This window comes from Acinonyx jubatus, chromosome A1, assembly GCF_027475565.1.
Source record: "Acinonyx jubatus isolate Ajub_Pintada_27869175 chromosome A1, VMU_Ajub_asm_v1.0, whole genome shotgun sequence".
In the NCBI taxonomy this organism is placed as follows: Eukaryota; Metazoa; Chordata; class Mammalia; order Carnivora; family Felidae; genus Acinonyx; species Acinonyx jubatus.
In genome coordinates, this window is record NC_069380.1 from 140,581,851 (window position 1) to 140,606,151 (window position 24,301).

A 24,301-nucleotide genomic window follows, 5' to 3' on the forward strand; every position below is an offset into this window, starting at 1 on the left:
CGTTTGGGGGTCGCGCCCAGGCCCTCGCACCCCTCGTTTGGGGGTTGGAGTGGAACGTCTTAAGCTCCTTCCCCCGCCGCCCCCTCCGCACATTCCCGACTGGCGAGGGTTTTGCCCTAGTCTGGGAGTGGGCCCGCGCGTCAGGAGGGTTCCTGGATCGTCGCTCGGGAGCGAGGAGAGTAGAGCTCAGGGCAGGTGGAGTTGTCACTTGACAGGCGAGTGTGGCTGTCCGGGCCCGGGTTGGGGCCGGGAGGCGGCGGAAAGGGATCGTCCTCGGGTGGGGTTGTCATGGGGACCCGCGGCGGTGGCGAAGAGCTGCGTGGAGTGATGGCAGAGGTGTAGATGAGAGGTGAGGGCACCGAGTACGCTGCAATTAGAAAAAAAAAAAAAAGGTTGTGATTTTATTTTTTAAACTTGTGTTGCGCCCACGTACCACCAGCGGCGCTGCCATCCCCCTTCGCCCCATTTGGTTGGGGTTGAGGGTACTGATATCAAAGCAGGAGTTAAAAATAAACAAACACACCTGGAAAACAATAGTGCACGTGGACGACCATCTTCCTACCTAACTGCCGTTAGTAAGGTGAACGACGGGATGTTTTCCAAGCTCCTAGTGCGTCACCGGTTCCCTGGGCTGTGTGAGGATTGCATTTCCTACGTGAGCTTTTCTTTCTTTCTTGGAGTCAACCTTATCAACCCCAGCTTTGGAAGAGCTTGGCACAGAAACGGGCAAATGAAGGAGGCTGAGATGTTGTGTGCTTAAGGGAATGCAACATCTGAGTAAATCCCTATTTAAAAAAATATTCCAATTTTCTTGATGAACTCAGCTGCTTACACGTGTAATTTGTTTCCAACTCTTGGTCGAAGTTCATTAATTTTTCCTGGATATGTGCAATAGTCACCTTAATTTGTAGTCACACAAAACGAGAGAGTAACTTGAATTTGTGGTCACACAAGTGTCGCTTCTGGCTTGAGTTTACATTTTGTTACTTGTGGTTTTATCTCTTATTAAGAATTCTGGCAGGGGGTGGAGCATGTGACTCGATCCCAGGGTTATGAGTTCGAGCCTCATATTGGGTGTAGAGATTAATTAACCATAGAATCTTAAAAAAAAAAAAAAAAGTAAAAAAGTCATTTAAGAATATTCTATGCAACTGGCCTGGAACTTTCAGGCTTTAAAGCTGATACGGTTACACTTTAAGGAGAGCCCACCCTCTCAATTTAGTATTTGGTATTACATCATTCCATGTTGTGGAAAATATTGTTCTTTAATCATAGACATTCTGAACAGACATCTTATAACTTGCCAAATAGGTGTTATTTAAAAATATTTGGAAGGTATAACATTAAGAACCTATTACCTTTTCCTAATTCAGATAATTCATTGATACTATTTATTCAGCATCTGACAGTTGGGCTGTTTTCTATTTGGTTATTCCATTTCATGGCTCATTTTATATAGCTAATTCTCTTGTTAGGGCAAGACACTTTTCTACTTAGCCTAGACTGCTCTTTTGTGACATCTGATGTTGCCATGACACTTTGCTTTTCTGCCATCCTTTACATTGTTGTAGTAATTCTAAACCCAAAAGTAGTTTTCCATACTCATTCATTGTGGCATAAAATTATAAACCTTTTTTGTTCCTTATAAGTGGATGCACTCACAGGACAGTGATTATTCATCCATAAAATGCTTCCAAGGGATGGATAATTTAGGCCTAGAGAAGACTTGTTTTTGACCATACCCTGTTTTTGGCAACTATCATAGCACTATGTATCTGACCCGTTATCTTTCCTTTTGTGTCTAGCTGCCCTTTTTTTTTTTTTTTTAATGTTTATTTAGTTATTTTTGCGAAATAGATCGTCAGCAGGGAGGGGCAGAGAGAGGGAGACAATCCCAAGTAGGCTCCCTATCGCATCGGTGCAGAGCCTGATGCAGGGCTCCAACTCACGAACTGTGAGATCATGACCTAGGTGGAAACCAATTGTCAGACGAGGCACTCCTGCCCTTCTTAAAGTAAAGGTTTGCCTCTGTAGCTTATTCTTTCTTCTTTCGGTTTACTTTTATGTAAGTGTGATTTTTGAAATAGCTTTTCTGGTCCTCTCTCCTTAAATATAAAAGTTCCTGGATTTATCATTTTAACTTAAGACCATCTTTCTTTTCAGATCTGTTCTAATTTCCAGTATTTCAGTAATCAAAAATTTCATATTTCCAAAATACATGTTTCACATTTGGCAACCATCCTGATTTCTTCTTGGTTAAAAAGCTGTTTGATTTCTATTGCTTTTTCAGTTCTTCATCATTTCTTTTCCTTCACTTTTATGTTAGAAGCACTTGTCATCATCTTCATTTGAACTGTCATGAAAATAATTTGGAGATAATCTCCTTAAATAATGTAACTGTAATGGCTTACAGAATTTTATTAGCTGCTATAAAATTGTTTGCTGGATTCAATTTATTTTTTTGAGCTCCTGCTTAATTCTAGTGGTTGTGATAGGCTCACTGAAAGAATTCATGGAATTTGAGTAGTTTTTATTGCGCATCAAGAAACTTGGAGTAACTGGAAATATGTAGTAATCTGAAAAATAGATTATTACATGGATGTTCCTGAGAATCTACTCTTGTTATAATGTGGATTTAAAGCTATAGAGGAAAAATATTTTTCACATAGTCAACATTTATTGTTTTCTGTCTTCTGTTCAGTTATTCATTTATTCCATAGATAGTGAAGAAATATATATCCTTAAGGCTATTAGTCTAACATGTAGACAGACATGCTTCAGAAGTAAAATAGAGTAAAATAATCACCAGAGATCAATAATTTAATACGGTTCTTATAAGTCAGTGTAAGTGTATGAGTAAGTACCAGAATGAGTTGATTCAAAGGAAAGAAAGATTAATAAGTGGTAAGAAGACCTTCATATCTTTTGATATGCCTTACCATATTAATATGCTAATTGATTGGATTGGAAAACTCACTTTGGAAATAAATTTTTATGTAATTAAAAAAAGTAGAACTTTAAGTCTGGGAAGGGAAAATCTACAGTGACTTATTGAGATCTCATTCTTCGGACGAAAAAAAGCCCAGAGATAAGATATTTCACGTACAGCAATCATTCTAATTTCTTCTTGATTAAAAACTCATGATTCTCATTGTTAACTTGCCCATTGTCTTATACCCAGGTGTAGGTGGTGTAGAATTGGCACTAGAATTTAAATCTTACTCTTAGCTGCTGATGGCACTCTCTTTGCTCATTGATTGCATTTCTGACACCAGATTCTTGTTTTGTATTTGGAGTTTGGACTTGAGGCTCTCATACAGAGACAGCAGAAGGACATATTTAAAGGTTTCTGCTCAAGAGTTTAAAACAACTCAGCATTTGATTCTGGCTTTGTCACTAGCTGTGATACCTTGGAAAATTGCTTACCCTCTTTAAACCTCTGTTCTGTGAAATAGGATAATAGGATCTTCTCCATAGGGTTGTTAATAGGATTAGATGAACATATATTTAGTATGTAATAAGTGCTCAATGCATGGTGGCTTTAATTCGTTAATTACTAATAAGTAATAATAGTAATTCAAGAAATTGCCTTTAAACACATTTAACTATATTCTTAGCTTAGTGATTTAGTGAAGTTGACACACAATGTTCCATTAGACTATGGTATATAACATATGATTCCACAAGTCTGTATATTATACCATGCTCACCTCAAGTGTAGCTACCATGTGTGACAACACTATTATAATATGATTGTGTTTACATTCTCTATGCTGTACCTCCCTTTTATTTCATAAAAGTTCATGTTCCTTTACACTCTTTGAGGCTGCTAGTAGTGTTTGGCAGGTCACAGTTGAGGAATCATGGCCAAACAGAAGTGGGTTTGCTCTAGGTCACTGCTAGACTAGACCCAGGTTGCCTGAATTCTAGTGCTTTGTCACTTACAAAGGCTTCCCCCCTAAGAAAAAAACTCTATTCTTTTGGGCCTCAAAAATTCTTTCTTACAATAATCTCTTGAAAGTGGGCTACAATTCACCATTCCTTGTGATATTTAAGCTACAGTAATTCTAGTATTTCTAAGAGTTGAGAACGAGTTGAAAATTGAAAACTTTATTGTTAAAAAGTGACCCGTAATTCAAGGATCCTATCTATTTTGTTTTCATTTATAGTTAGTTGATGTCACTCCTGTCTTATCCATTTAAAATTTATGACTGGATATTGGCTAGCACTAGGAAAGGATTGTGAGGATTTCTTCTGTGATAGTCTGACATTGCTAACTTTATCTTTCAGCTTTAATCTGGGACATAGTGATATTAATTTATGGTCTGTGGTATTTTGTGGTGATGCCAACTGCATAAGTTGGTACTTGATTTTCCTCACGTTGGTACTTTTAAAAAGCATGTACTGAGCTGCTGATTATATTTCATCAAATTAAGATGCATCATTATTTACCATTGTCTCAGTTGCCTATTGCTGTATAACAATCCCAAAATTTAGTGGCTTAAAACAACAATTATTTGCTCATCAGTCTGTTATTTGAGCTAGACTTAGTTGGGCAGTTTGTTTTTGAATGTTATTCCCTGGAATCACTTCGTCTCATCACTTATCTGGGGCTGTCACTGGGGGCAGTAATTGGTTCTTTTTTATGTGGCCTTTCTATTAGGAATAGCCTGGGCTTTTTCCATAGTAGTAGTGTTCCAAGAGGGCAAGAGGGGAAGCTAAAGGCTTCTTGAGTCATTTTTCTTCTGCTATATTGTGTTAGTCAAAGAAAACACAAAGCCAGACCAGATTAAAAAAGGAGTGGGAACGATTACATTAGATTTTACTCCTTGATGGGAGGAGGTGTGTCCCTCTTGATACAGACCTAGGGAGTAAAAAGATACACCCAGCATAAAATGATGAGACAAATACAGGATGACCCCTGTAGACACTCCCATTCAAGTATGGGAGAAGTGGGAGACAGCTAGCAGTTGCTTGTCCCTGGCAAGTCTGAAATCCAGCCAGGCTCATTTGTCGGGGCCCCCTAATTTGGGGGCGATGAGTGTTTCTTGAATAGAGCCTTTTCCTGCTACCTAGAAGTCTTTGCCTAATTGTTGTTTTCTTCTGCTTTTGGTTCCAGTCTCTGATAAGTCCTCTTTTTCTGTAAGAAATGTTTGCAGCTGAGTAGCATTTTCAGTTTGCTTCTTATCCACTAAACGTTGGGAGTCCAGAAGCCTCTTTTCATTGAAATATCTCTGTTTTATATAGTCCAGGCTGGCCCAAATCTCTCTCTTTCTCTCTCTCTCTCTCTTTTTTTAACCAAGATTTAATGTACATTTATTCTTAACATGTGGAACATATAGTATAAAGATTTCATACTGAACAAATGATACTCATTAAGCCAAAAGAAAAAAGGAGGAATTTACTTCAAGTTTTAGCTACATTGTTTGAAATATAAATATGCAGATTTTATCACTAAAAAATCTCAATTGTGTTTCTTCATCAGGAACTTCAACTGAACCTAGAACTTTTTCACATATCAATTAGAAAGAAAACAAAACAAATACCCAGGAAAAAGTAAACTAGAAGCTAGTTGGCTACTGAGACAGCAAGGGGTTTTTACAGAGACCTGTACAGCACTGTGCCAAGAGGGGTGATGTCTGGCAAGAGATTAAATAGCTGTGTCTCGCTGTGCAGGTCACCAACTTCACTCATCATACTAAAGGGTAGCTGGGAGGGGGACCAAACTGTGGGATCCAAGGGTACATGCAATGTACAATGTCATATATATGTGTGTGTGTGTGTATATATATATATACACACACACATATGTATATGTATACACACACATACACACACACAGGTGGCAGTGCAGCTGCTGCAGTTAAAGGTTAAAACCAGTTCTAAGAGGTGATCTCAGGGTTATTCATGCAATCAGGGAGGAGAGAAGGTAGTGTGTTGTAGGTTCACACATGATACTTTGGGTGAAAAGCCTTTTCTTTTTTCCTCAAATTTTTTTTAATGTTTATTTATTTTTGAGAGAGATACAGAGACAGTGCGAGCAGGGGAGGGGCAGAGAGAGAGACAGAGAGAGAGAGAGAGAGAGAGAAAGAATCTGAAGCAGACTCCAGGCTCTGAGCTGTCAGCACAAAGCCTGATGCAGGGCTCTAACCCACAAACTGCGAGACCATGACCTGAGCCGAAGTCAGATGCTTAACTGACCGCCCAGGCACCTCTCTCCTCAATGTTTAACTAAAAACATTCTTAAAACTGCAGCTTGCTGCTGGCACAGTGTTTTCTCTTGTTTCCATGTGAGACATTATTATTACAGTGTGTTTACAGTATCAGGTGTACAGTACATAAAAGGGTCTACACTCCACTGCACAGGCCTCGCTAGTGAATAGGGTCTGTCCACAACTGTGAACTTTCCAGAACCTGGAGGCTGGTCCAAATCTCTTTAACAATTTGTTGTTAATTTTTACCAGGGTTCAAACTAGCCCTTAAAACACATCTGTAATTCATTTTGAGACCATCTTCTTCAGGTAGAGTGTCGGTGCTCTGGATCAGGACTGTTAAGAGATTTAGAAAACATTTTGTCTAGCTTGAGCATCTCCTGTGGCTGCTAAAATTTCTCAGGCAGGTACAATGGGAGGCTGTTAGTGTGGGTGGAGTACCTTTTACAAATGCTACATGGCAAAACTAGTATTTGAACATGATTTTATTTTGGTCTCAAGGCCTTAAGAATTTTTTAAATTTTAATTTTTTGTTATTTTAGAGAGTGAGAGAAGAATAAGCGTAGGAGAGGGGCAGAGGGAGAGAGAATCTTTAAAAAAATTTTTTTTAAATGTTTTATTTATTTTTGAGACAGACAGAGCATGAGTGGGGTAGGGGCAGAGAGAGAGGGAGACACAGAATCTGAAGCAGGCTCTAGGCTCTGAGCTGTCAGCACAGAGCCCGACATGGCGCACGAACTTATGAACCGTGAGATCATGAGCTGAGCCGAAGTTGGACACCCAAGTGACTGAGCCACCCAGGCACCCTGAGGGAGAGAGAATGTTAACTGGGTCCAAACTAAATGTAGGGCCCCATCCCGTCACCATTGGATCATGATCTGAGCTGAAATCAAGAGTCGGGTGTGCAACCGACTGAGCCACCCAGTGCCCTGATCCCATGACTTTAACAATAATCATAATTGAGATGGTGATGGCGAAAACTTTGAAAGTAAAATATTCTTTTGCTGATATGACCAAAGAAAATATTTTTTTGGAGTACAATTAATATTCAGTAGTGTTGAAATGCAGATCCAGGAAATTTTTTTATAAGATATTTTCTTAACATGAATCCCCAGAGTGATACAGTAATTAACGAAATTAGTAATGGGTTCCTAAAAATGAATCGGCAATATTCTGTTCTTGTCCAACCCGCAGGTATTGTGTTCAGTTCCAAGTGCATATTTAAAGAGTGGCTTGAACAAAACAGGATGTGCCTAAAGAAGTCAGAATGGCCGTGGGTCTGGAATCAAATCCTAGGAAGAATATTTAAAATTACTGAGTGGGTTTAGTCTACAGAAGGCTAAAAGGACGTGTGAGATAGGTAAAGTCTTCTATAAATTTGTTTTTGCTTCAGGAAAAAAGTTTAAGGCTAATTGCCAGAGTTTACATGAAGGTAGATTTTTGTCTTAACATGAAGATTTAAAAAAATCTGTTAGAATAGCCTGACAATGCTTTTTTGGTATGGAGTTCACCAGCACTTGAAGGAATTCAGGCAGAATTTGGATGACGTATCAGAGATGCTAAGGTAGAGATTTTTGTGTTGCAAGTTTTTTCTACTTTGAGACCCTGTAATTGTTAGATTTTTGTGCTTTTATGGACCATTTTGTGATTCATAAATTCTCTTCTGTTGTAATCTATTGACGTTGGGATTGAGTCTGATCATCTAAACTAGATAGGAGGCTTTGTATTTTAGGCGGCTGCTATGCTCTGAGCCTCAGGCTCTGCTCAGAGAGCAGCCCTAAGTGGTTGCTTACATATAGATGATCATGTCCTCTGCTGTGTGGCTGTTAAAATGCTGTCCTCAGTTGACTAATCTTAATTGAAGCTACCTGGCCCAAAGAAAGCCATTTTCTAGATGATCAGGAGCAGATAAGATTGCTTGATGCAAAATTTTGCTCCAACAGGAACAGTGATAGTTCAGTGATGTATGTTTCTCAGGAACATGCACAGAGAAAAAATCATGAAGTCATGGTGGAATAACCATGGAAAGACATGAGGAAAGAGCCAAATTATCTTTAAAAAAATTTTTTTTTAAGTTTATTCATTTATAGAGAGAGGATCCCAAGCAAGCTCTACAACAGCAGCGCTCAGCCTGATGTAGGGCTCAAACTCATGAACCATGAGATCATGACCTGAGCCAAAACCGAGAGTCAGATGCTTAACCCACTGAGCCACGCAGGCACCCCGAGAGCCAAATAACCTTAATCACAAAGCACTGGAGTAGTAATTGTCTAACTAGGGCTTCTGAGGGTCATTTTCTATAATTCCTGTTTCTTAATACAGTTGCTCTTGAACTTTAAGAGATGTAGCTACATTTTGAAGAATTCCAGTCTCTGAAACTTGGCATCCTTCTTTATGTGTGTTTAAAATAGCCTTTCCTCCCCCAGCATTTGAGATGACTTGAGTCTTTTTCTTTCAACCAGAATTGCCAAAAGATAATTGGGAAGTAACATTTTCTTGGCAAAACCATGATAGAATTAAGCCTGTATTTAGATAAAGTACAGATCTAGATGATAGAATACAGGTCTACATGATTTAATTAAACCTGTATCTAGTTTTTGGTGATAGAGTAATGAAAATCCAAATACAAGGAGATGTCATTAAATCACAAGGGAGAAATTTTCCAACTTAAGATAGGTGAGGGAAATAAAAGATGATGTGTGGAGGTTGGTTGGATTTGACTGTACCAGATCTCCGTAGCACTTTTCTTCTGTTCATTTGTTCCTACTGAGACAGCCTATACTGTCCAGTAGCTTTTGTCTTCACATTGTAGACAAGTGTTGGAGCCCCCTTCCTTGTGTAAGAACTGCCAGTAAGAATTGTGTATGAACTCTACACTACCTTGTGTATGAACCTGTATGAAGAGAGCAATCCAGTAATCTCTCTGGTATTTGGCTTTGGGTGCTTTTAAGAATTCGTAATGCCAGTTCATCATTTGATGGGAATTTGGGTAATTAGGGACCATTTGACTGTTGTGAATAATGCTTCTGTAAACATTTGTGCACAAGTTTTTGTTTGAACACTAGTTTTAAATTCTTTCGAGTATTTACCAGAAGTGGGGTTGCTGGGTCATATAATAATTATGTGCAATCATTTGAGGAATAGCTAGACTATTTTCCAAATTGGCTGCCCCATTTTATATTGGAACCAGTAGCGTATGAGAGATTTGCTTTATCTCCGTTCTTGTCAACACTTGTTATTATCTATTTATGATTCTAGCCATCCTAGTGGGTTTGGAGTATCTTAGTGTGGTTTTGATTTGCATTCCTCTGATGGCTGTATGGTGTCAAGCATATTTTTATGTGCTTTTTGGCCATTTGTGTATGTTTAGAAAAGTATCTATTCAGGTCCTTTGCCTATTTTTGAATTGGGTTGTCTTTTTTATTATTGAATTATAAGAGCTTTTTATATATTCTGGATACAAGTCTTTTACCCAAGTACAATTGACCCTGGAAGAACACATGTTTGAATTACATGGGTTCACTTACACGTGCATTTTCAATAAATATAGTATGCTACAATAAATGTTTTCTTGTTATGATTTTTGTAATAACGTTTTCTTTTCTCTAGCTTTAAGAATATAATATATAATGCATATAATGCACAAAATGTGTATCAGTTGACCATTACTAGTAGGGCTTCTGGGCAACAGTAGGCTGTTAGTTTTTGGAGTCAAAAGTTACATGCTTGGGGCTCCTAGGTGGCTCAGTCGGTTGAGCGTCCGACTTCAGCCCAGGTCATGATCTCGCGGTCTGTGAGTTCGAGCCCCACATCAGGCTCTGTGCTGACAGCTTGGAGCCCGGAGCCTGTTTCAGATTCTGTATCTCCCTCTCTGTCTGACCCTCCCCTCTTCATGCTCTCTTTCTGTCTCAAAAATAAGTAAACATTAAAAAAAAAAGTTATATGCTGATTTTCTATTGCCCTGGTGGCGGGGAGAGGGGGGCAGCTCCCCTAACTCCCAGTGGTGTTCAGTCAACTCTATGTGATTTATAAATACTTTCTCCTTTTTGTCAGTTGTCTTTTTACTTTCTTGTTAATGTCCTTCAAAGCACAAAAGTTAATAAATTTTTATTAAGTCCGAATTATCTTTATTTTGTATCTTTTGTTTTGATATTATATCTAAGAATCCTTTGCCAAATCAGAGGTAATGAAGCTTTGTCTGTATGTTTTCTCCTAAGGTGTTTATAGTTTTAGCTCTTACATTTAGGTTTGTGATTCATTTTGAGTTACTTTTTGTATATAGTGTGAGGTAAGATCGAACTCAGTTCTTTTGAATGTGGATATCCACTTGTTCCAATACCATTTGTTGAACAGACTGTTCTTTTCCCATGGAATGATCTTGGCACCCTCTTCAAAAATCTCTGTATTTTTTCTTAATCTTTGTTCTTGTAAAAGAAATATATTTTATCTAAAAAGCCCTTCTCTTTCATGCAAATGGCTCCCAAGCTGAGTATCCCTAGAGTATGTATATTAGCTTGCCTGGTTTCCATAATTGCCACGGCTAGTGTTGCAATTGCTTATGCCTGTGCTTGCATCAGTACATTTTTATAAAAATGTAATAATGGGTTTTATACTTGTTTTTAGAATGCAGTTATGAACACATTATCAATATGACTAACCTGATAACTTTTCCTTAAAAGAAACTTCCATTTATTTTACAGATTATAGGTGAATTACTGAATATATTTTTGCAGACAAGCAAAAATATTAGAATCTCTTTAATAAAGCAATGAATGCATATGATAAAGTGCATTTTGTTTGAGTACCAGTGAGATCAAACTAGAAAGAAAGGATTTGGCATAGTTATACACTGATAACTTTGACTTGATAATAGGAGAAGAAATCAGACATTTAAATGCAAGTGATTTAGTATTAAAAGTTTGTGCTTCACAAACACAGTCAAAATAGTGCATATTGTAGAGACAATGTCTACAAAAATACTGGAAGTTTCCACTTTCTCCAAGTGGCAGAGTTGGATACAAGCTATTGGTAGTCGTTTTACTGATGGGAATCTTCCAGTGGTGGTTAGAATGCTTAGGTGGTGATTTGGAATACTGGAATACGTATAGAAAGTGGTGAGATACGTATAGAAAGTGGTGAGATACGTATAGAAAGTGGTGAGAAATGAAAGTGGGAGGAAAAGAGCGTCAGGAATATTGGCCAGTGATGGCCAGGGGATGGTATTCTAGCACAGTTTTACCACCATTCGCAATTTTCCTGAAGGTGTTGATGCTTGTTGCAGGTTGATTAAGTCTGTCTTGTGGTTTTATTTATGGCCTAGCATGCTTAATTTTTGGCATCTCAAATAGTCATAAATTTTAGTGAATTGCTTATAAGTCATTGGCATATTGTAAAAATGCAAATTAACGTATTCCCCAAGGTTAAAAGAAATGTATCACATATTTTTTTCTATCTGATTAAAAAAATTTTTTTAATGGAAATGTTTGTATTTGAGTCTCAGGGGAACTTAATCACCATTTATCATGGAATTTATAAGAAAACGTTTTATGAACTATATATATTACAGACAGGCATTTCTGTGCTCCTAGCCTGGTGGTAGGGAGGTTAAAGGAAGGATTAAATGAAGTTTGCAGAGGTTTGTCTGTAATTGTAGCGAGGAGTAGGTAAAAGGGTGGCTCTGGTATCAGGCTGTCTAGGTTTGCTTCTCTACCTCCTACGTGAGTGACCTTGGGCACATTACTGAATTTTTCTGCCATTAGTATTTGTTGTTTTTTTATATTTCTTAAAGGAATTTTTCTTTTGAATCAAGGCAAAGATGGGAAGCTCTTAAAATAACAGATAAAGGAAATAATGGTGCAAGATTATCTTTGGTTACAACATATGATTATTCTTTATTTTATCCCTAAATTGCCTATATTTTCTCAGACTCTAATTTTTATTAACTTTTAAAGTTTTTAGTGTTAACAGAAATAGTAACAAAAACAAAACATACAAATTACTGGTTGTCTTACAAAGCTTAGGGATTTTAGAAGCTGTTCTAGATCACATCTTGAACTGAGGGTAATAAGGAAAGCACATTGTATTTTTATGATGCAAGTTTTTTTAAATGTTGGAAGGTTGTGCCCTTGGTTGTTTAATGTTGACAATCGTTGGAAAGGACATCTGGTATTTAAAAAAAAAAACACATTAGAGTTTAATAGTTTTTAAATTTTATGATTACTTTTCAGACTCATGGGAAACTACCAGGAGATGAATCCTTGATGTCACCATTGGAATTCTGAACATCCCCCCCACCCCCAGCCCTGCCCCTCGCCCGGACCCCGGGAAATTGTTGTACAGAATTTCTGGATTTGGTGGTGCTTTGATTTTAAGTACTGACCTGGGGAGTTTAGCCACCAGGTTAACAAGAGTAGGATATTTCACCAGATTTTGTTTCACAAGAAAGTGTTCAAAGATACATTTACTCTCAGATAGAAAAACTCCTTTTAAAAGTTGACTGCTTAAGGGGTGCCTGGGTGGCTCAGTCGTTTAAGCGTCCGTCTTCGGTTCAGGTCATGCATGATCTCATGGCTGGTGAGTTCGAGCCCTGCATGGGACTCTGTGCTTACAGCTCAGAGCTTGGAGCCCTCTTTGGGTCTGTGTCTCCCTCTTTCTCTCTGCCCCTCCCTGGCTCATGCTCTTTCTCCTTCAAAAATAAACAAACATTAAAAGGTGACTGCTTATAACGTGAGAAAAAAACTAAGGCCTTCTAGAATTTGTTCATAGGTCTCTGGTTGTCACGTTTAGTGGTAATTGCTCTGGTAATTGCCGTATTTAATGTGTTAAGGGAGAATGACCGAAAACCCATTAATCTGGGTGGAGAACTGTGTATGATACAACAAACTTCTGCACAAAAATATCTTGACAGTTGAGTGAAAATGGAGGGATATTTATGTGGCAAGACTCTGCTGTTTTCTGATCCCTAGAGTATCAATTCAGTGGCTTTTTCATTAGGGGTCCAAGGTGATTGAACTTGCAGGTCAGTTGACAGACATATGACCAATTATTTTCCTGTTCTTCATTATTACCCTTTTTCCTTTTGTATCTCTAGGCTTAAGTGTGTTAGTGTTGGGGAACATAGCTCTATTAGCTATCCAGTTTCTCAAATATCAGAAGAACTTTTGGTGATTCAGTATAATAAGAAACTCTGGTGTCATTATGGTCCCTGATAGCTAATATCCCTGCCCCATTCGTCCTTACTTCTTTCGTAATGAGTATTTCTCTCTAATGAGTGATGTGGTATTTAGATTTTGAAGACTTCGATATTTATGGCTGGTTGGCAACATTTCTTCTAAGAAATACTACATTGGATTATCTTTTTAAAAAACAGCTTTGATGGGGTGCCTGGGTGGCTCAGTCATTTAGTGTCTGACTTTGGCTCAGGTCATGATCTCACAGCTCCTGAGTTTGAGCCCTGCTCTGACAGCCCAGAGCCTACTTCAGATTCTGTGTCGACTTCCTTCTCTGCCTCCCCTGCTTGTGACAGATATGTGTTCTGTCTCAAAAATAAACATTAAAAAAAAAAGCTTTGAGACGTACAGTAATTCATAATACTGCACAGTTTACCCACTTAAAGTGTATAATACAGTGATTTTTAGTATATTTGCAGTTGTGCAGTCATCACTATCGATTTTAGAAACTTCCCATCACCCCAAAAAGAAACCCTATTAGCTGTCATTCTTCATTTAGCACTCATTCCCTATTTCCTCCCAACTCCTATAGCCCTAGGCAGCCACTAATATGCTTTCTGGGCATTTCATACAAGTGGAATCATGCAATATGTAGTCTTTGATGATTGACACCTTTCACATAGTGTAATGTATTCAAGGTTCGTCCATACTATAGCATGTATCAGGACTTCATGTGGTTGTATTACCAAATAACAATTTTAATTCATGGACATACATTTTATTTGTATATCATTTGATAAAAATGTGGGTTATTTCCACTTTTTGGCTCTTGGGAATAGTGCTGCTATGAATATTTGTGTACAGATTTTTGTGTGGACACATGCCTTCATTCCCTTGGATATATACCTAGGAGTGGAACTGTTAGGTCATTTATTAACTTCCACAATGGCTGTACCATTTTATATTCCCACCAGCAGATCAGTTTTTTTTTCCTACCCTTGCCAACACTTACCTGGCTTCTAGTTTGTAGCCATTCTAGTAGATGTGAAGTGGTATCTCATTAAATCTGCTAAGGTGTGATTGCTTCAATTGTTGTGATATGCTAAGTACTGATCTGGGTTCACGAAATTAGTTTGGGAGTTGGTTTTAGGTTTGAGTAAGACTGTCATGACTTGTAACGATAATGAGAACCAGTTTTTAAAAGTCATGATTTATTGAATAATTCGTAGTAATTATTAAGCACTTCTTTCGATCTCTTATAAAAGATTTGCTAAATACATGTTTCAGAGTCTAGCTCAGATTTTTAATGGCTTCTTATAGTTCCTTTTTTTTTTTTTTAAATATTTGGGACATTTAGAAACTAGTAATTCTCTAGGTAAGTGAAATTCTCACTATTTATTAAACTCATATGATTATAGTAGCTCTGAGACGTATCAAGTAGGAAAAAAATATATAACTCTATGAAGGTAGGGCCTCTCCTAGCCTCTAGCTTGGGACTTGTTTAATCAAGTTTCCTAGTCTAGTGTATAATATTGATTGGATTAAGCAGAGTTCTTGAAGAGTATTTTAATTAAGTTTTGCTGGAGCAATGCCATGTTTAATTCAGTCTTTTTCTTTAGAGGAGTTACTGTTTTAAACATAAATTTGTATTCTTTATTACATTTTCTTCTAAGAACTCAATCTTTGGGGTCAGATTTGAATTTGAATCCTACCATGTCACTTATTAGCTCTATGACTTTGGGCAAAAGACATTAAAGATTTGTGAGCTAGTATTCTCAGCAGTGAAAGAAAGGATACAGAAGTTAAGTCATAGGGTTGTTCTGAGAATTATATGACATAATTAAAGAGTGCACTGTTGTGCTAAAATAGATGAATTCTCTTTCTTTCCTTGAATCTGTCTTTGCTTTAGCCTACCTAAGTTTCTCATAGACATGCCTGATAGAATTAAAAATGTGCATTTTCTTCTAAATGTTCTTAATATTCAAATTAGTGTGTTCTGCTATATCATGAAAAAAGGCATGAGGTAAGTGAAAAAATGTAGTAAAAGTCTATTACTATGTTATATGAAAACATTGGATTGGGAAGCTTTCTGATCAGGTCTTTTGTCATCTTTTGCAATTTTGAAAAACAGGAGAAATTTAGCTTTAGGTCTCAGTTTCTTATTTTCCCTTTGGCTGAAGCAATTGAATTTGCACAAATGGATGAAAGTGAAATTATAAGCCAGTCTTGAATACATTGTTAGGCTTCAATCAGACCTGTCTAGTGGAAATAAAAATTGTGCCACATTGTAATTTAAAATTAGCTAGGGGTGCCTGGGTGGCTCATTTGGTTAAGCATCTGACTCTTGATTTCTGCTCGAGTCATGATCTCTCAGTTCATGGGATTGAGTCCCACATGGGGTTCTGTGCTGAAAGCATGCAGTCTGCTTGGGATTCTCTCTCTCTCTCTCTCTCAAAATAAATAAATAAACTTTAAAAAATTATCTAGTAGCCATATGGAAAAAACAGATGAAACTAATTTTAATATTTTATTTTACTCCTTATATACAAAATACCCTTTTAACACCATTACTATAAAAGTTATTAATGACCTATATTTATGTTGTTTTGTGACAAATCTTTGAAATCAGAAACATGCTGTGTTTTACACTTCCAGCATATTTCACTTTGTATTAGTAAACATTTCAAGAGCCATGTATACTAGTAATCAACAAATGTTTATACTTAAAAAAACTTTCTCTTACACCAGATTTTATTTAAATTTAGTTAATGGCAGTAAACTGTATTTACATCGTTTTAATGGAACCCAAAATGACAGAGAACACTGATTCTACCTGTTCTCGTTTTAAATCATGGAGATGTGTCAGGTTACCTCAGGTGATGGGGCTTTATTGTAAGAATTTTTGTGGGAGGGAAGGTAGCCCAACACAGTCCATCTTTGCAATTGTAATGAAATGGTCTCTGGGAGCTAAAAATGTGTTTCCTCAAATCGCCCCCCTGCCCTTCACCTGTCACCCATTAAGCAGTAAGTCATTTTCATGTGAAATCAGTATTTATAAAACAGATAAAATTGTGCTGTACTGGTTCAAGTGAAGGTTAGGGGACTGATCTCTGCTAACTTCTTCGCCCTCTTGTGCTTCTCTCATTCTTCTGTGAGGATCTTCTCAACAGTGAAAACTCCTGTAACACCAAGTCATTCCTCACCAACCAGAATAGCAGTAACTCTGTTGGCCCTCTTTTTGCTTTGGTGACACATTAGCAACCTTGGCAATTGTGTTTCCCCTCATATTTTGTACCTGCTGCTCCCTTTTCTGGTCATCTTATTAGCTTCTGTTTGTCTTTCTGCCATGACTAGTGTCAGCCTCTTCTGCTTGTAATTACCAATCATAATCTCTCCTCTTCAAGTAGCTCAAGATATAAGATCTAATTGATTAGCATTATCCAATATAGAGTCACTTCTGTTGGGGTCTACCAGACTTCCTCATGTCCAATTCTAAAAATTGTCACAGAGGCCAATTCCTCATCCTTTAACACATAGGGAAGATAACAGGGTCACTTGACACAAAGGTTGGGCAAAGAATGTCTGGTTGCTTTCCTTAGAAGGCAGCTGTAGGTGTATTTTGGCCTATTCGTTATATATGATTTGCTATGCATTCTTAATATCTCCGTTAATCATAAACAGAAAGCTTGTTTCTTCCTTACTTATTGGTAGTGGTAATGATAACAATCTTGGCTATCAGTATTTTCCATGTACAGGAACAGTATTAAACATTTTATGTATAGTAGTTCATGAGCTACAGATATGTTTTACTGATGAAGGAACTGAGTCACATTGAAATATGAATCGCCTTGTTGAAAGTTTATAGCTTTTCATTAGCAGAACTCAGATTTGAATACAGGCAGTCAGCTTTCCAGATGGTAAAGACTTAAAAATATACAGCCTAACATTTCAGAGCTGTGACTGATCAGGACAATCATCTATCAAAAATTTCCCCTATTTTACAGATAAGAAAATTGGCAGTTTAGGTGTCTTGCATAAGTTCACAGAGTCTAGTCATTGCCAGGAGTTTCTAAATCCTAGACAAGTACTCTGTTACAGAACAAGTACCTAAGATACGTGAGATTTTGAACGTTAATCTTGAAACTCAAACCTGTTAAGTGTTAGCAGATATAATAAGTGGATACATAATATATGGTTATACACAGTCATCCATGTAGGCTATTTTCATGTTAGACTATTTAGCTTGAGAATGGTACAAAGAATAAGCAGGATACTGAGGTTGATTCTCAAGAATCTAGCTGAAGGTGAACGTACTTTCTGCCACATTAGAATCTTCCTGAGAGGTTATGTGTGGCGTGATGGAGAACTGCCCAATTTAATGCATAGTGGATGAAATCATTTGAAATATAATGAAGGTACACTACCTTAGAGGATCTGGTAAAGAAATCTGAATTAAAGATATAAAAAAGCTAATTATGCTAGTTTTGAAATCTTATTCTCGTTGAAAAACATTTTTATAATGCATCTTGATTTTTAATGAAATATGGCTATGAAGTTAAATGGTGTGTGGAGGGTCTAGTAGAATAGCCTTGGCTTAACTAAATTTATGTAATTTAATATTTATGGATAGTCAGATCCAAATAGGATATTTAAATTCTAAAGAATGTCTACACTTCTTGGAAGTTAATAAAACATAGAAGTGTAGTATATTATTTTAAGTCAGTAAAAGGAGGCTCTCTCAGATTGTTTTCCTTGTTAGAAATGCAAATTCTTAGACACTATCTGAGACATCAAGGTACATTTAGAATGGGGTTCAGTAATCTGGGTTTTAACAAGCCCTCCAGGTGATTCCAGTCTGTACTGAGTTTGACAACCACTGCAGTAGAGGCAACCAAGTTAGCACTTGAAACAGTTTGATTTTGTTGTGTTGAAAAGAAAGCACATTTTCCTGCCAAAGGTTTGAAATCATTAATAAACAATGAACGCAACCTGTGTCTTTCTTGATAAAGTTGTGGGTGTGGTAAATTTTATTTTTAGCATATATTTTCTCTCAGATATACACTAAACGCCCTTCAGGAAGTTTCTTGACCTTTTTCAAAGTCATAGCTTCTTTCTCTGAGAAATAGAATAGTACCATCCATCAGGGAGGACCATAACAAGGATTGGAAGTAATAAGTGCTAGACATGTAGAGGCTTTAAAAGATTATTCATTATTAAAACTTCAGCTCTGTTGTTTTCTTCTAGTTCAGAAGACTACAACTTCCGTAACACTATCTACATTTATTAAAACTAATTTGAAAGGTTAATTAAGAATTCAGAGGTAATAGTTCTTTAGCTTCCTAAATCTTGGCAAATCTGGTACATGTTCTACTGCTTTGTCACCTAATACTTAATGTTAAGGATAAATTCCAGACCAACTAGAAGTGAACTCAGTTAACTTGCCACAATGATTTTGTTAAACTGCCAATTAACTCAGCCTGGATTTAATCTCTTCTAGAATCTAGAAGAAAACCAAGTACATTTTCATTATTGGAGTTAAAAGTAGAAAATTGGAAGAATGATTTCATTCGTCTCTTTGGAGCTAAGTTATACCTTATGTAGGATTTGTGAATTTTAGGACACTTGATAATTGGCCATGTGTATTTAGAAAATGAGAGTTGGGACTCATTGGACTCCTTGTACCTCTAGCATTGAAAGAATGACATTGATGGCATGAATGTTGGCTAAACAGGATCTATCTTTCTGACTCTATACTTCCCGTTTGTTTTTTTTTAATTAGGTAATATTTTCCTGGTTCCAAAGTAAAAACCGTAAAACGAGGTACATTCAGCAAAGTCTGGCTTCCAAGCCTATGGTCTCTTATCACTCTTCATCTGCTGATAATCATTCATATTAGTAGCTTTTGGCTTCTTCATCTTACTAATAAATTTTATTTACTGGGGCACCTGAGTGGTTCAGTTAGTTGAATGTCTGACTTCAGCTTGGGTCATGATCTCCCAGTTTGTGAGTTCGAGCTCCACATTGGGCTGGCTACTGTCCACGCAGAGCCTGCTTTGGATCCTCTGTCTCCCTCTCTCTCTGCCCTTCCCCTGCTTGTACTCTCTTTCTTTCTCAAAAATACAAATAAGCATTTAAATAAGTAAAATTTTACTTACTTGTTTTTTATGTAAAAAAAGTTTTTTTAAGTTTAATTTACTTAAGTAATCTCCACCCAACATGGCTCTCATACTCAATGACACAGAGATGAAGAGTTGCATGCTCTTCTGACTGAGCCAGCCAGGTGCCCTGGTTTTTTCATCTTGCTCAAAATTTAAGTAAACACATACATATTAATTTTTTTCTTGAAATATGAGGTAACATCTTAGTTTTACATGTTAATTTTTTTCTTTCAATAAGAGGCAACATTTTAGTTATATTGTTTTGCACTTTTTCATTCATTCCATAGCAGCATATAGATTTCCTTGTACCATTATACAGCTGTGTAATACTTAACTGCATAGTACTTTATCATGTCCATGTCCCGTAGTTGATTCAACTTTATTCTATTGGTAGACATTTAGGTTGCTTCTGGTCTTTTGCTATTACAAATAGTATTTTGCCCTTTGGAATAAATTCCTAGAAGTGAGATCATGGGTCAGAGTAAAAATGTAGATGTAATTTTGCTAGCTATTGCCAACTGTCCTTCCATTAGAGGTTGTAACAATTTCTGTACCCATTAATAATATATGAGAATTCTTATTTTCTTACACCTTTGTCATTAGAGTATGTCAGACTTGTAGATTTTTTCTACTCTGATAGGTGAAAAATGATTAGGTCAGGGTAGTTTTAATTAGTATTTTTCTTAGGAGTGAGATAAAATATTTTTACACTTAAATTTTTGAACCAGCTTCATATTTATGCACATTTTTTTTCAGAAAGTGTTTCTTGGTTATTACTGTTGATTCTATCCCGAAGCATTACTCTTTAAAAATTTTTTAAAATTCATTTTCTTTATTTTGGAGAGGCAGAGAGGCAGAGCGTGAGTGGGGGAGGGGCAGAGAGAGAGGGAGACAGAATCTGAAGCAGACTCCTTCAGATGTCCTTCAGACAGCTCAGAAGCTGTCATTACAGAGCCCGATGCAGGGCCTGAACTCATGAACTGTGAGATCATGATGTGAGCTGAAGTCAGACGCTCAACCGACTGAGCCACCCAGGCGCGCCTTGAAGCATTAGTCTGTAGATTTTTTTTTCTCTTTGGGGGTGGTAATAATACTCAAACAGTATTACCAGGCACATATGATTAAATTAAAAAAACACCTATTTGTGGTTTTTGTATGCAAAGAAGTGACAGTCTAATTTGGGAAAAGGGAATTGTATGAAGATCATCATGATTCAGTGAAATAAATGATGATGGAGATGAATACCAAGCTCTGAGAAAGCACTAAGCGTATGTTGTACTGACTTGGGTATCAGGGATTTTATTAGTTAGCATGTGAAGTGTTTTTTGAGTCTTTAAGGAAGAGGAGAATGCTAGGTTGACCCAACCTGGAAGAGTATTTCAACCACAGGAAGCAATGCCAAGGAAGAGTATGGTGTGGAGAATTCCCAGGTCACCAGGTTTTGTGGGTAGGGATGAGGGGAATGCATCGAGACTACATCTGGACCATTAGGATTTGCTAAGTCTCCACTTGTTGACCCTAAACCCGTTTTTTTAAAAAAAAATTTTTTTACTTTTTTAAGTAATCCATACACCCAATGTGGGGCTCATACTCAGAACTCTGAGATCAAAAGTTGTTTGCTGCGCTGACTGAACCAGCCACTCACCCTCCTAAACCCTCTTCTGAATTAAGGTAACCACAGCAGTGCCAAACTGAAAATTTTGATTAAAATATTCATGTTTCTTTTTTCTCACTTTTTTCCCTGAAGCACACACTCTTTTTTGATAATCTTCCTGCTTCTCACATTTTTGAGTAAACTTGGGAGGACAACCCTGGGAAATAGAGTGATTTCAACCCCTCCTTCCTTTTTTATTGTTGAACAAGCATAGTTTTTTTATTTTTTGTCTGTGCCATACTTTTAATTTATCCTTACCACTTTTTGCCAAGTTCAAGGCTCCTTATGCAATATCTTGTTTGATTTGGTGGGGAGTGAAGGACCTGGCAAGAGGAAGGTCCTTCAGAGAGAATAGATGAGTCTGGCTGGAGAGGTAGTTCGGGACTAGGTTAGATGGTCAGAAGTCTTTTATCTCATTTTGAGGAATTTATATTTTGTCTTGGTGGAGAGCCTCTAAAAAATCTGAAATGGATTAGGAATAGAGGAGGGGAATGACAAGATCAGCTTTTCCTTTTTGACAGGTAACTTTGATGACTGTGTTGAGAAAGATGGATTGGAAAAAGTACAGTATAGACAAGAGAGCAGTGGTTCCCCAACCGGCGGCAAGTAGCATCATCTGGGAACTTGTTAGAAATACAGATTCTCAGGCCCCTTCTCAGAACTCTAGAGGTCGGTTGCAGCAATCTGTTTTGATTCTGATGCATGCCAAAGTTTGGAATTAGGGATGTAAAGGCCAATGAGGCTGTATTACAGTTTGCAAATGCCTTTCACATTAATTATGCAGTTGGTTTTTGTTGAGATGTTTATTATGTTTGTGTCTTAAATTCACAAGAGAAGTAGATTAACTAATATTTTGGGACTTATTTGGAAGCCTAACGTGAAAAGATTTGAAAAGTTGGGATAGTGTGGTGATGTATTTGGAAAAGGAGAAACAGGACAAAGTAAACTATAGTCAAGTGAAAATATTGGAGCAGAATAAAACATGTAAATGGTGCTTAATCTTGAATGCTATAGATGTTGCCTGTACATGACATTGACTTGTAATGTGGTACTTATATCTGCAGTAGGGAAAACTGATGGAAGATAACTTTAAAAATATGGGAACTGTGGAACCTAAAGGAAGGGATGGTGGGTTTACCCAAGGTTTGCTAAGGTGCTCTTGTGCAGTCACCTCCACATAGCTATTTTCATTCTTTATATAATAGCCAGCACCTGATTTGCATCTAACCCAGTTTTTTCATTGAGAGTGTGAGGGCTGAGGGTATAAATTTCAACCTTGTTGGGATGAGAGTGAGGAAATGTGATAATCTTTTTATTTTCCTGTTAGCTTCACTGGGTGACCAGAAATACAGATGGAATAAATGCTTTGTAAATATCAAAATTGTGCCTTAAAGGATAAGTAATCTTTTATTCTCCTTTGAATTTTATTCCAGGACCCATCAGTTACACAAGTGACAAGAAATGTTCCACCAGGACTTGATGAATATAATCCATTCTCGGATTCTAGAACAGTAAGACTGTCTTAATTGGACTACTTTTGAATGTTAAAATTGAAATTAAATAGGAATTATATTTCAATTATGATTTCTAGTTGATTGGTTAAACTTGTATAAAATAAACTGTTAGTATTTTATTTATAATTTAGAAAGTTAAAAATCTTTTTAAACAGGAAGAAATATCAGTAATGGTCCTAGTGGAATACTACAAATTTTCTTTTATGTTCTGCATTGCTGTTGATCCCCCTAATAAGAAAATCTTACGACAGTACTTTAAATAGGAGAGAGAAGTGTTCCTTGGTATAAATGTTGTCTTCATGGTAATGTAGGGGTGATGTTTTCTTATGAAATAAAGAAAATCTACTCTCTGGTAGACTAGAATTATCTGGAACTTTACTGGGCTTAGGAACATGTTTTTCTCCTCAAAATTTAGTCTTAATTTATGTAGGGGTATGAAAAAGAATCCATAATAAACAGAGGTTCTCCACCCTGGATGCATATGAGAAGCACCTGGGGAGGTTTATTACACTTTTCATTAGGGCCCTACACTCTTACAGTTAGGGCACTTGTGTTTTTTGTTGTAGCTGTTATGGTGATTTTATTCTGAACCAGTTTTGAGAACTATTGAGGTAGGTTTTGTTGAGAATTCTTCCCCAGAATTTCTCTGGCAGATAATTTGTTTCCTGTATTTTGAGTCTTTAGTTTAATTCTGACACTCAGGAGGTCTCTTGTTTTAGACACTGTTGACTTTTGAAATGTTAGTCATCCTGTTGAAGATCTTGCAATTCTTCAGTTGTATGCTTGGATTTACATATAAATATAATGATTCTTACTTGATCATCTCTTCCTGATGTGTGTTTACATAGTCTGCAGAATAATTGCAGAAGATATTGCAGGTTTTACTTAGAAATATGTTTAAGATTGGGGTGCCTGGGTGGGTCAGTTGGTTAAGTGTCTGACTTGGGCTCAGGTCATGATCTCGCAGTCTGTAAGTTTGAGCCCCGTGTTGTGCTCTGTACTGACAGCTCAGAGCCTGGAGCCTGCTTCAGATTCTGTGTCTCTGTCTCTCTTTGTCTGTGCTCCTCCCCTGCTCGTGCTCTGTCTCTCTCAAAAATGAATAAACATTAAAAAAAAAAATAAGAAAAAGAAATACATTCAAGATGTATTATATTAACATTTTAGTTCTAGAAGAGCTTTGTACAAAGTAAAAGCATTAAAATAAGAATGAACTTTCATGTTCCACTTTATTTCAAAGCTCTCATTTAACATTGCTTATGTGCAGCAACTGCAGTCCAGCCTGGGATTACTAAAGTGTTCATTGGGCGAGTAAATTTCAGATTGAACCATTTGAGACAGCCAGTAAGTTGACCAGTTTGGACATGTAAAAATGGCAATTTAAAATGATTCAACCCTGTAGTAAATTAGTGCTGTGAATGTATGTGCATTTGGTTGTAGTTCAAAGAGAAGAAGAGAGGTGGTATATTTTATTCCACCATATGTAGTCTTTTTAATATGATTTGTGGGGGGTGGAAATGGGAACAAGACTTGTTAAAATATGCTGGTAAAGAATGAAAAGAAGTTTTCATACAATTTTTTGGAAGATTTTACTAGC

At 37.0% G+C, this 24,301-nt stretch overlaps 1 protein-coding gene across 2 annotated transcripts in view; it reads left to right on the forward strand.

Moving 5' to 3' along the window:
* The window catches only part of SCAMP1 (secretory carrier membrane protein 1), a 127,431-nt gene that overhangs the window by 273 nt on the left and 102,857 nt on the right, over nt 1–24,301 (forward strand). The window contains exon 2 of one of the 2 annotated variants that reach the window (XM_027039461.2): nt 22,627–22,704. The exons of the other annotated variant lie outside the window; for it this stretch is intronic. Within the exon in view, the coding sequence (XP_026895262.1) occupies nt 22,627–22,704 (78 nt within the window). The remainder of the gene's footprint in view (nt 1–22,626; nt 22,705–24,301) is intronic. 2 annotated transcript variants of the gene reach the window in all.